Genomic DNA, 13,374 nt, shown 5'->3' on the forward strand with positions numbered 1-13,374 from the left:
TTGCATCACAGAGAAATAAAAAAAAAGACGACTTGGCTATCGGGCCAGAAAGAAGCAAAAATTAATATTTCAATTTGGTTGTTTAACTAGGCAAACAATACAATTGCCAAGCACCATGTGTTTCTGGATTGGTAGTGATTTTTGAGTTCAATTCTAATTTGAATCATCAACTGCATCTTAAGCCACTAGACTTCAGCTAATCTTTAATAAGACAGCAATGCTCAAGCCTCTTAGACAAGTATGAATAACCACAGCTTTGATGGCAATTATTTGTGAACAATTGTATCATTTTCTATACTCTATTACACAGCATATACTGATACTCAGTTTAACTTTTCCCTATAAAATCAGTATCTGCCATGCAAAGACACCAACTCCATTTCCTCATCTATATTTGAAGAGTTAATTTACTGAACATAGCTAATCTATTACTGGTTATGGGTTAACACCTAAAGGTAAATCTACCCATTGTTCTTAAATAAGCCCTAACCTTTTAAAGTCTTGTCACTTACTTGTTAGGGAGAATAGGGTCTTCATCTAATGAAATATTTCCTTGGATCCCATGGCACAATTTAGGTGGTACTTCAGTAGGCTGTAATAGCAGATTTGCGGTTAGCGAAACAAGGCTTCCTAAACTGAGAATTAAATCTACATGCAGCAAGCCAGAGCAAGTTTTAAAGCAAAATAGTGTTTTTGGGCAAAATGGAGTTAAAAATGCTCTGTAAATAAAATGACTTGTCTGTGGATGCTGGATGAGTGGCAAACATAATAGTATGTGGCTGCTGCACACTGGCAAAAAGAAATAAGGATTTGGTTTGAGATTGGCCTTTTTCAGCAGGATTCAGATTTGGCTGAATCCTTCTGCCCGGCCGAACTAGAATAGAATGAAAACTATTGTTTATATCAGAAAAAAACATGAATAGCTTTATAATGTAGGATGCAGAAGCCAACCTGCAGTTCCATCATCATATAACTGAGCATATACATATTTAAATGTTACATAGGGACAAGTGTGGGCACAGCCAAAAAACAGGCAAGATAGGTCTCATCAGTGAAATGTACAGAGATGAAAATAAATATGTTGGGTATATGAGTGCCAATGCAACTAAAAGTGAAAAAAAAAAAAAAAAAACAGTGTGACAGTCCCCTACGTTTTCATTAATGGTGTCAGAAACTAGTTTATTATGGACAGCTTTAGAGGAGAAATGACAGATGCTATAGGCCAATGGCTAACAAGGTACCATACCTCTGTAACATTTGTCTTGTAAAGTTCATGTATGAAGTCATTTAAGGGATGGTTTTCTCCGACAAATATATGATCCTCACCAAGGCTATTTCTTCTTACTAATAAAGAGGGCAGAAAAACATTTACATAGGCAGCTGAAAAGTGCTGCTTAACACAAGCTCATTAATGTATTGAACGCAACCAAGATCACCCAGGCATATATTATCTGCTTTTATAAAGCAATTTAACAACTTACACTACTAACATTCCCATTATTTGTAATTGTTTTGTCTTCCTGTTTTAATAAACTAGTAAAAAGGCTTTCCTGTGAAAACAAATCGTTCAAGTCACACAAGAAAACTGCAAATGAGAGTTTAACAAGTTTTTATGCAAGGTTGTTCTATTCTACTTTGCAGTTGCCAAAGCTCTATTTTGCATCAAGGATCATTCAGTTTACTTCAATTAAATCATCTCTGAAGCAAAAGGTTACAAAATTGTTTAAAGGCAATCAATAGCAGCCATCCATTATATGGTGTTCATTTGCAGCCAAGCAGAGCATGAACGACAAGTACACTAATGCTGAAAACCTAAGTGATTACAGAGACAACAAGGACAAATATCATCATTTTACTTTCATCAGGAGTGAGGTCAGGGTAAACCTCTTGCAAAGCAGATCTCAGACGGCGCTCATCAACAAATGGCAACAGAGCAACACCTGAAGGGGAAAGGAAACAATCAATTAACCAGACAAACGAAAAAAGAAAATGAGAGCAGAGCTTGGGAAACAAAAAAAACCCCAGCAAATTCAGAAGCTATGGTGAAATGATCCAATTGCAAAAATAGGAAAGACAAGTAATAAAAAGTAGCACTAACATTATATTTGCAGCCTTACAAAAGCATTTATTAGATGGGGTCAGTGACCCCCATTTATAAGATGGAAAGAGTCAGAAGAAAGACAATTAAAAAACGATAAAAAACAAGCAATGACAACCAATTGAAAAGTTGCTTAGAATGAGCCATTCTATAACATACTAAAAGTATGGCTTTCATATGGAAGTCACTAACCAACCAAACAACCAAAAAAAAGCAAGTGCTTTGTGAAGGTACAATTGTATTGTTATTTTATGCTACTTATCTGTCGGAAAGAGTAGAAGAGCACAGAAAAGAAAAGAAGGCAGAACCTCATACTAGGAAAGAGCGCAAAGAGCTGCAGCTGAAGGATTTGTGAAACTGAATGCAGGGAGAATGGTTATTCTGGGGGCTGTTCAGATTAATTTTAGGGGGATTTTAAAATAAAACGTTTACTTATCCCTTAAAGGTTAAAGTACTCTTACTAATGATATTGATCCTGTAGAATCCCAGCCATATATACTGGAAGTAGCACTCACTTAGCAATAATTTAAACAAAAATGTTTAAAGAAAATCACATTACTCTGAAACGAACCTAATTTACACAATAGCATATACTGTATGTTATAGTATATATTTAGAATATAGAACAGATTTTCTAGTATAGATTTTATAGAAGAATTATTATTGCTTATTTACCACATTAGAGTATTTATTTCCAATTTACTGTAAAGAAATTATAGCAATTATGCAGCTGGTGCTTTCTAAAGGCCAGTACCTGGAAGACCAAATTACACATACAACACATATAATGTAAATATACAGACATTTATTTAAGGCATTTTAGCTAGGCTGACATTCTATAAAGAGTGACCAAGAAATGTAAAATTATATTTTAATTACCTTGCCAAGCAAACTTCTTTCCATTTAAGTCAATAGCAAAATCATCTGGATAGAAATCAATTATTCTGGAAACCTGCATTCATAAATTAAATGGAAAGCAAATCAAAAAAATCTCCTTAAAGGGACGTACAAAATTTGATAAGCTTATTAGATATTTAAAAACATTTTTTTTAACATTAAAAGGTGCTGTATACTCCCCTTTTCAATACAGCATGTTCAGGACAAACCCTGTTCATTGAACTACACACACACACACACTTTTTTTTTTTTTTTTTTTTTAAACAAGAAATGTGTTTTTTGTTATTTCTTGCCCTAAACAATGCAACACCTGCAACTGAAAGACACATTTTACTTTCTTTTTTATAAAAGGTAAAAAGTTAGTACGGAGAAACCCTGTGTAACAATTAGCTCATTTTCTAAAAGTCTACCATAGGCTACAGCTGGGGGGAGAGGTTGTTTATACAGAGGGCTTCTCAGTGGACCATTTTAACAAGCTTGTAAAGGACAGGGACGTAGAATGTGCAAGAAATAAACATGTATATCCTAAATAATGGGGTAGAATGCAGATATTTTTTATCCTATACGTATGTAGAGATCCATGAATGTTATCTGATCCATACACCAACACTTAAAACATTGTACAGAGCTTATCTGCATGCTTCTAGAAAAAGTAGGTTACATTCCAACTGAAGCTCGGCTGGTAGCCCCCATGGCTTTACATAAGCCATCTGCAGTAAACGGATTTTAAGATTATTCTTTGATGAACGACTAATTTTAGTGCAATCCAACCAATCCGTCAAATTATCGTGAGGTTAGTGGGAAACTAAAAATCGCATTTAACGATATTTCGGTCAAGTTAGAAAATTTTCATCCGTCACAGTGAAATCTATCTTTTGTCCAATAGTTTGCAGGGCCAAGCAGGCAGCTATACTCAGTTTTCCTGGCTTCAACTAGACATCGCTTGAAATGGTCTTTTTAGTGGATGGACAAATCGTACATTTTAACTATAGTTTCAAGATAAGCTTGATCTAATGATGACGAAAAGACCTTTTAAAAATCTTTACATCTATGGCCAGCTTTAATTATGCAAGTGCAGGACACAGGAACGTTCTATTTCAACACATCAAATGCATACCACAGTTACTTCCATGAATTAATGTCCCTCCAAGCTTTATTGCCACTATCAAGCTCCAGTTTAGTATAAAGAATTATTGTGAACTATCCATCAATAGTAATGTGGTAAAAACATATTCTAACAATTGACACAAGAAAACAAAAGTTAACAGATGCCATGAGTACCAAATAAATGATCTAGTCGATAGCATATGATTGGAAACACAAGCCTAATGGGGTGATCCAGGCACAAGAAAGAGAAAATGCTCTGGCAGTTTGGATTGTGTTGATAGAACTCAATGTAACCTTAAAAGAAAATCTCTAACCATTTTTTTTTGTATATTGAAAACAATACAGATGTGGCATTTTTTATGAATGTATCTTGGGAAGTTTCCTACATTAATTTTAATTATGCAAAAGATTTTTGGTGGAGCTTTATTTTAAAGAGCAACACATGAAACATTTAGAGAGTCAAATTCTTACAGGTTCACTCATAAGTCTTCTCCATGACTCTGGTAGAAAGTTTCCACTCGCTGCTGGAAACACTCCCATGAGTTGCTCAAGTGGTTTAAACTGAAACGAATAAAAGTACATTTCGTGAATGCAGCAACATTTGAAACGTATTCATCACTTCTACAGAACTCAACACAATGTTAGCAGTGGAAACAATGATCTGAGGCCAATAAAAGCTTTATGACATGGTGCACTTAACAGTTTCAACCAGTATGGCTGCTATGAGGCAAATTTGATTCTTATTTGTCGTCTAACTGCTTTCAGTGTGTCATGTCCCCAGGGATACAAGGGCCAGTGAAATGATATTCCCCCTATAAAATGTTAAGATATCACTGGGGTATAGTTGTAAATGATTATTTATGTAAATCTTTAATTATATAGAGCAACTGAATGGGGAAAATTATGATTTATTGAAGTCAAAATTAGCAATTTAAGATTATAAGGGAGAATGGAGTACTTCACTTACCGGTTTTGTGCCCTTTTCAAACTCTGAGAAAAGGCATGAAATGTTTTCAAAGTCAGAGGCAAAAGGAGCATAATGGAATGGGAAGAACCACTTCCATGAAGCACAGCCCTGTTAACGAAAGATTAAAAATGGAAAAGGGACAAAAGAATTTATAAAAAAAAAGATTGAGACGTTTTGTCCAGCACAAAATGTATTACTTCATGTATTACTTCATGAGATAGTAAAAACAGCAGTTGTTTTCTACTCACTGAAGAGAATCACGGTTAAACAGGCCCATCATCACACTTAACATGAAATACATCCAAAGAAAACTGTAGCACACCGATCAAACTTGTCTTGTGAAGAAAAGTGTTTTTATTGGCTCACGGCAGACATAAAGTTTGGCAACGTTTCGGGCCACGCAGGGCCCTTTATCAAGCCTAAACTTACATTCAAAGTACTGTGTTAAATACCAAAGAAAAAGAGGGAGGAGTGGAGAAACAATGGTAGTGATCCTTCACGGATTGGTTAAGATTCAATGCTAATATACATAATTAATTGATAAATTTGAATAATGGAGTGACACATGTGAATAATTTAGTGAATCCTCAGAGATAGGTTAAAATTCAAACCCTGCATACATAATTAGTGCAATAATCACAGACCATTATGTTTGATTGGAAATTTTTTGTGCACCCATATAATAAAATATCCATAAATTCTTAACCAATCCGTGAAGGATCACTACCATTGTTTCTCCACTCCTCCCTCTTTTTCTTTGGTATTTAACACAGTACTTTGAATGTAAGTTTAGGCTTGATAAAGGGCCCTGCGTGGCCCGAAACGTTGCCAAACTTTATGTCTGCCGTGAGCCAATAAAAACACTTTTCTTCACAAGACAAGTTTGATCGGTGTGCTACAGTTTTCTTTGGATGTTCGAGTTATTTGGACCTTGAGCAGGAGGTCCTGTGGACTGTTTAGCACCCGGCACCCGAGAGGGTAATTACGTTCAGGTGAGCACTCTAATTCTGTGTGACTTAACATGAAATAGACCTGCCCATATGATCTTTTAAGGTCTACATAGATGTTTATGGTAATACAGCAATTGCAGAATCATATAGTAATTTTGCATAATATTTGATCTGCAGCATATATAACCTTTGTAAAAGCCTAAATTCTCCAAAAGCTGCATCAGTTAAATTATTTTCACCATCGAAATGAAAAAAAAAAAAAAGTCATGTGACTTGTGCTCTTATAAACTTCAATCACTCTTTACTGCAAGTTGGAGTGATATCACCCCCTCCCCAGCAGACTAACAACAGAACAATGGGAAGGTAACCAGATAGCAGCTCCCTAACACAAGAGAACAGCTCCCTGGTAGATCTAAGAACAGCACTCAATAGTAAAAACCCATGTCCCACTGAGACTTCAGTTACATTGAGAAGGAAAAACAGCAGCCTGCCAGAAAGCATTTCTCTCGTAAAGTGCAGGCACAAGTCACATGACCAGGGGCAGCTGGGAAATTGACAAAATGTCTAGCCCCATGTCAGATTTCAAAATTGAATATAAAAAAATCAGTTTGCTCTTTTGAGAAATGGCTATCAGTGCGGAAGTCTGCTGGAGAAGTACTATTAACTGGTGCATTTTGAAAAAAATAATATGTTTTCCGATGACAGTATCCCTTTAACTTTCCTTGTCCTTTAAGGAATGGTTTTTGCACTAGTGCTGTTTTACAATCAGTGAGGAAAAAGCAGGAGAACAACAACAACAACGAAGTACCTGGTAATAATATCTCAGAACCCAGCAAAGGCCTTCAACATACGACTGCACTACTTTGCGGCGAAACTTCTCATCATTTACATCAACATCAAACTTGTTTTTGTAGTAGCGCTGTTTCCAGCCTTCTTCCCATAATCTGAGAAAAAAACAAAAAACAAGCATTAATATCAGTTAAAATGACTGTATGAAATTATTGTAAGAATGACAAAACATTTGCAAAACAGTTAACCTACGTAGAAAGATTTGACATTGCAGCATATAATTAAAACATTTTACATATAATGCACTAAATGTTTTTAAAATAATTGGGAAAACACTAAACATACATCAAATATTTAAAATAATGAATGGTACCTTCAAGGAAAAGGAAAGTCTCTTAACAACATTCCCTAAAAATCTCGGCCTTAATATTAGTCTCTAACATATTCCCCCAGCTCAATGTCCTATTGCTTAGTTTGCCTTTGTAATGGCAAAGTCAGGTCCTGCTATTAAGTACTGGTTTCAATCCGGAGCCGCTTCCTTTCTCCTCCAACAGAGATTTCCCCAGGCAAATACATGCGCACCTCACTGCTGAGTTGCTGCAGCCATTTTTTTTCTTTCTGCATTAGCCTGTACGTGCTGAAATTCTTGCCCTTGTTAGCCCCGCCCATTTAATCCCATTGTCCAATCGGAACTCTCCTCTATTTTTTTTACAAGACAGTCCTGCACAGCCCCTCTCCCTAAAGCTGCAGTTTACAGTGTAGGAGACACGGGCGGAAGTGATGTCAGCAGCTTGAAAATGGCAACTGCAATCTATTTAGAGAAGGCTCACTTTCAAGACAGCAAGCTGGATAAATAATGCTCATCCAGAAGAACTGCTATAGCGGTTTGGGAGGCAGTATGGTAATTATTTTAAAGGGATCCATTCATTTAAATCCTTTCCTTCTCCTTTAAAAAAGGCCTTTGAATTAAAGAGATTAGAATAAAAGACAAGAAACAAATTTTAGTAATTTTAAATACCCCAGGGTTTATTATTGTAACCAATAAGGATTCATCAAATCTAAGATTTTCAGCCAAATGCCACAAATTTTTACAGCATTCAAGCCCTTAGGGCTTTGTCAAACTAAATCCACCCTATAACATTTCTTTGACAACTGAAGGTGAAGATTTTTCAGATTTTTTTTTATACGCAAGTTAGGATTTGGGAGGGTATTCAGCCAAATCTTTGGTGCAGGCTTAAAGGGGAAGGAAACCTCCTCGGCGCTAACCCCCCACCCCCCCTCCCGTGTATTGCCCCCCCTCCCGCTGGGCAAATGCCCCTAACTTGTTACTTACCCTTCTGCGCAGGTCCAGTCCAGGGAGTTCACAGGCGACATCTTCTTCCACGCGATCTTCTTCCTCCTTTGACTGGCGTTTTGGCGCATGCGCAGTAGGAGCATTTCGCCGGTACGGATCTACTGCGCATGCGCCAAAAGTCACGCGCATGCGCAGTAGATCGTACCGGCGAAACGATCCTACTGCGCATGCGCCGGTCAAAGCAGGAAGAAGATGTCGCCTGTGAACTCCCTGGACTGGACCTGCGCAGAAGGGTAAGTAACAAGTTAGGGGCATTTGCCCAGCGGGAGGGGTAGGCCAGGGGGGAGGAGGGCGGGGGGCAATACACGGGAGGGGGGGGGAGGGGGGTTAGCGCCGACGAGGTTTCCTTCCCCTTTAAGTATTTAGCCAATTCCAGAAATGGTGGAGCATTTAACTATGCTCATACAAGACAGCATAGAAGATCCTTACTACCCCATGCATCCAAGGCCTCCCTCATTTTACAACTTATTCCCAACTTGATAGTGGCTTTTGCGGTTACCACCAGCCATAATAAGTCAGATAGATGCCTCTTGCAAAGAGACCATCCACCCTCAGTAACCAATCCATTCCAGATGAAGCATGTTGGCAGAAACACAGCACAGCAAACAGCAGAGTGATATAATTACCACAAAAACAGAACAGTGGGAATTTAGTTTGGCTGAATAAAAGGTAATATATCCAATAAAGACAGTCCTATCTTGCTGCCTCACTTAGAGAAAGCCCAGGGTAACAACACAAACAAAGATAACAATAAACCCTTGCTCAAAAATGTTGCCATCAGTTAGTTCTCCATCATATCGTTGGGATCTGTGATCCAAAAAGACATGAAAGGATGAAATGAAATATCTTCTCATACCAACACCTCAAAATGCTGTCATGGGAAAACATGTTTTTTTTCAAAACACATTAGTTAATAGTGCTACTCCAGCAGAATTCTGCACTGAAATTCATTTCTCAAAAGAGCAAACAGGTTTTTTTATATTCAATTTTGAAATCTGACATATTGCCAATTTCCCAGCTGCCCCTGGTCATGTGACTTGTGCCTGCACTTTAGAAGAGAAATGCTTTCTGGCAGGCTGCTGTTTTGACTTCTCAATGTAACTGAACGTGTCTCAGTGGGACATGGGTTTTTACTATTGAGTGCTGCTCTTAGATCTACCGGGCAGCTGTTATCTGGTTATCTTCCCATTGTTCTTTTGTTTGGCTGCTGGGGGGGAAAAGGGAGGGGGGTTATATCACTCCAACTTGCAGTACAGCAGTAAAGAGTGACTGAAGTTTATAAGAGCACAAGTCACTTGACTTGGGCAGCTGGGAAACTGACAATATGTCTAGCCCCATGTCAGATTTCAAAATTGAATATAAAAAAAATCTGTTTGCTCTTTTGACAAATGGATTTCAGTGCAGAATTCTGCTGGAGCAGCACTATTAACTGATTAATTTTGAAAAAAAATTTTTTTTTCCCATGACAGTATCCCTTTAAGGTGGCAGCATTGGTGTAGTAAAAAAAATTGGAAGGAAGATTCCCATTTTTGTTGCCAGTCAAGTAATTACTAATGTTGTGGACATGGACATTTTATTATTGCCCAAATAATTAATTTGGAAATGGACAAAGCAAGCATCAAGCAGTTAAATGATAATGTGCTAATGCAGGCATATATTTCCTTTACTGTTTGTTTAAAATAAATCTAAAAAAAAAAAAAAAAAAAAACAGCAAACACAATTATTTCACAATTCCCATCTAAATAGGACACCTGCACATATTTATTTTTGAAGTATGATTCTGCAGCATCCAGATCAAAGAAGCAAAAATGCTAAACAGATGCCCCATTTAGATCAGATAATGTGGCACACTTACAGCAACTCGGGTTTGAGGGTTAAATATTCAGCACTAAAAAAACTGGCATTCACATCACATAATCAAATCAAAAACACAGAATGTCTAGCCAATGCAGCTCTTGGTCTCAAAGGGAAAAGTGGCTTGAAGAAAGAAAGCCGGCATGCATACTAATCTAGATACTTGGATTTAACAGCTTTAGCTTACTCATCTCACTGGAATTTACTGAATATTGTAACCTTCCACATTAATTACAGACGGATAAAAAGATCACAGAAAATTATCCAAAGGCACTGCCATCATAAGCTAAATGGCATTAATTAGACTCAACCTATCTCAGCAATTTGCTAACAAAATGTTGCAAAAAACGGATTCACCTGATATTATCTTCCGGCTCGGGTTCACTGTCGCTGCCTTCTGCTTTGCGTTTCGGTCCTGTATTAGGGGAGGCATTGTCTTCTGATTGCTACAAAATGGAAGAAAATTAATGCAACAGAAACAGTGTAGTAGTTTACAAACAATGTGAAAAACAAAAAACACACATGTAACATAAGCATTCATTTCATGTATTATAAAACAACACCTAGTAAACAGAAATAGTACTTCTCTTTTACTATAAATTGGTGTATGATTTAAACCAACAGGGAGATTCCTGCTTCAAGTGGTTATAGAACTACAACAGGCAAGTTGTGCCTGTAAACTTCAAATTTTTTTCCCACATTGCAAAGAAAAAAAAAAAAATGACATGATCCTTAAAGTAGACTTACAGCATTCTGCATTCTCATTCTGTAGGCTTCCTGCCGTGGATTGCTGATGGAATCGGCCACAGACCGACTTCCATGACCAAGGGCACGAGGGGCAAACTGGCCCGATGTAACGAAAGAAGGTCTTTGATGTTGTGCCTGGATAAGTAAGAGAGGGGAAATGTACTAATGGCTGAAAGATATCAGTCTCCTGGAGAAATTTGCATTTCCCTCATTACCGAGCCATGTGGATGTTTGATAACATTTTAATACCTTCATTCTTTTTTTCCTTTCTTTCTGTCGCCTTTTGAAGTGTTCCTGCAACACAGAAATAACTTAAAAATGTCTACATTTTATCGTAGACGGGCGACAGACATAAGAATTCATCTAGTACATACGTCATCTTCTTTCCTCTTTTTGAAAATGTTGTCTTCAACTTCCCCAACAGCCAACATGATCATTTGCACTCTTTCTAGGTTAACAAATCCACTCTCTGTAAGATAACCCTAAAACAAAAACAAGAATACAATTTCAAAAAAACATTGGTCAGTTTCATGTTATGTTAGTAAATTAACTTAACTTATATTCTCCCTTACTAAAGGTGGCCATTTTTAAACCCATCTCGATCGGATGGGTTTAAAAATCCCGTCGGATCGCGGCCGCATCTGTTCGTTGATGCGGTCCCGCGATCCGACCGCCCATTTGCCGAATGCTAGGATCCGATCGTTGGGCCCTAGGGCCCACGATTGGATCTGCCCGATATTGCCCACCTCAAGGTGGGCATATCGGAGGGAGATCCGCTCGTTTGGCGACATCGCCAAATGAGCGGATCTATCCATGTATGGCCACCTTTAAGAACTGCAAGCTCTTCACCCCTGTAAAGGGACAGAGCATGCAAAAATACCCACTTCCTCAGTCATTAAAACTTCATAAAAGTACTTTCACCTTCAACATGAGCCATTTCGATTTGTCATTAATAATTTCACCTCAATGGAGATATTAGTGAGCAAGCATATAAAGCCTACGTGTATTCATATAAAGTTGTAACATAAGAAAGATTCTTATTTGGCACATACAAATCTACTGTGACCATTTTCCATTGATTTTAATGGAAACCATCCGACAGAGTGAAGGTGGTATTTGGCCTGCAATAGTCAAAAAAAAAAAAAAAACAGCAAAAAAAATCCTACCTGCCCCTGCAGGGTTGATATAAAAATAAATGCAAACTTTCACCCAATGACTGCACCTAAAGGTAATAGCAAAAAGTTTGCTACAATGCACTGCTAAAAAGTGTAGTGGTTCCCCTCATATATAATAATGATCCTACATCATATATTCAGCCTTATCACAAGTGCAGAGCATTTTTAACGTATGTGAATAATGAAAAAGTGACTACCAAATAGAAGTGTATAATCAAAAGATCTCTTATAAAAATCAGTCAATACATAACCTACCCAAATAAAGAGCCCCCCCCCCAGTTCTTCAAGTTGGAATTTATGAACAGAAAAAAAATATAAACAGGAAACCAACGTCTTACCCCAGTTTTATGCACCACATTTTTGTAGATGTTCACAAGACGATCAATTGCACCTTCCCTGGGAAAACAAAGTAGAAAACATTTCATGACTTGCCTGCTAAAGATTCCACAGAGTAAATAACAACAATTACCTTTAGCCATACCTGATTTCTAAAGATGGCAGATGTGGTAAAAAATCATTACCCACAAAGAAACACATGAAGACCCAATCATCAACGCTTCTCTCAAAGTCAAACTCGAAGGGCAAGCTGGCCATGGTGAGCTCTTTCTCCAAATACTGAAACAAAACCCATACACGTTTTACTACTTAGATAGTCTTATTCATCCGGGGATCAAGAACTGTGACTGTGCATACCTCTCTTAATATATTGAGACGAATGAAAATGAACTCTTGTTCGCATCCTGGTGGAGCACCAGCAAATTCGTCATGCTACACAAAGAAAACACAAATGTATTCATCACTAACAATCAGAATGTTCAACTGACTTTTAACTTATAAAACAACATGATGGAAATCACATTTAGTAGGGATGCACCGAATACAGGATTTAGTTCGGGATTCGGGCTTTTTCAGCAGGATTCGACCGAATCCTTCTGCCCGGCCGAACTGAAACCTAATTTGCATATGCAAATTAGGGACGGAGAGGGAAATCACGTAACTTTTTGTCACAAAACAAGGAAGTAAAAAAATTTTTCCTTCCCACCCCTAATTTGTATATGCAAATTAGGATTCAGTTCGGTATTCGCCCGAATTTTTCGAGAAGGATTCGGGGGTTAGGCCGAATCCAAAATAGTGGATTCGGTGCATCCCTAACATCTAGTGAATTGGATCAGGCATCAAAATATACTGCACACTAAAGGACTTATCCTTAACCTATTCATATATATTCTACACTCCTTGATTTGACTCTTAAAAACAAAAACAAACAAGAGCCAGAAAATTAACATGACCTGGTGGGAAACTGACCTTTGCTACAGTGTTACACACATCAGAACAGTGAAAACAACAAAAAGACAAAATCATACTGGAAATTAAATATACGTTATTACATTTTTAAATGAAAAAAAAAAAAAAAACATGAAATTATAATCATTTTG

The 13,374-nt window shown here is 37.4% G+C and overlaps 1 protein-coding gene across 2 annotated transcripts in view; it reads right to left on the reverse strand.

Annotated features, from left to right (window-relative positions):
* xrn2.S (5'-3' exoribonuclease 2 S homeolog) overlaps positions 1-13,374 on the reverse strand; it is a 45,969-nt gene that overhangs the window by 17,306 nt on the left and 15,289 nt on the right. The window contains 15 exon segments of one of the 2 annotated variants that reach the window (NM_001097942.1): positions 513-592; positions 1,247-1,344; positions 1,857-1,940; positions 2,978-3,050; positions 4,574-4,663; positions 5,070-5,177; positions 6,828-6,963; positions 10,374-10,462; positions 10,764-10,898; positions 11,013-11,020; positions 11,023-11,057; positions 11,138-11,245; positions 12,277-12,334; positions 12,420-12,553; positions 12,632-12,706. In NM_001097942.1, the coding sequence (NP_001091411.1) occupies positions 10,804-10,898; positions 11,013-11,020; positions 11,023-11,057; positions 11,138-11,245; positions 12,277-12,334; positions 12,420-12,553; positions 12,632-12,706 (513 nt within the window). In that variant the 3' untranslated portion in view covers positions 513-592; positions 1,247-1,344; positions 1,857-1,940; ... (4 more) ...; positions 10,374-10,462; positions 10,764-10,803. 2 annotated transcript variants of the gene reach the window in all.

This window comes from Xenopus laevis, chromosome 5S (assembly GCF_017654675.1).
Source record: "Xenopus laevis strain J_2021 chromosome 5S, Xenopus_laevis_v10.1, whole genome shotgun sequence".
NCBI lineage: Eukaryota > Metazoa > Chordata > Amphibia > Anura > Pipidae > Xenopus > Xenopus laevis.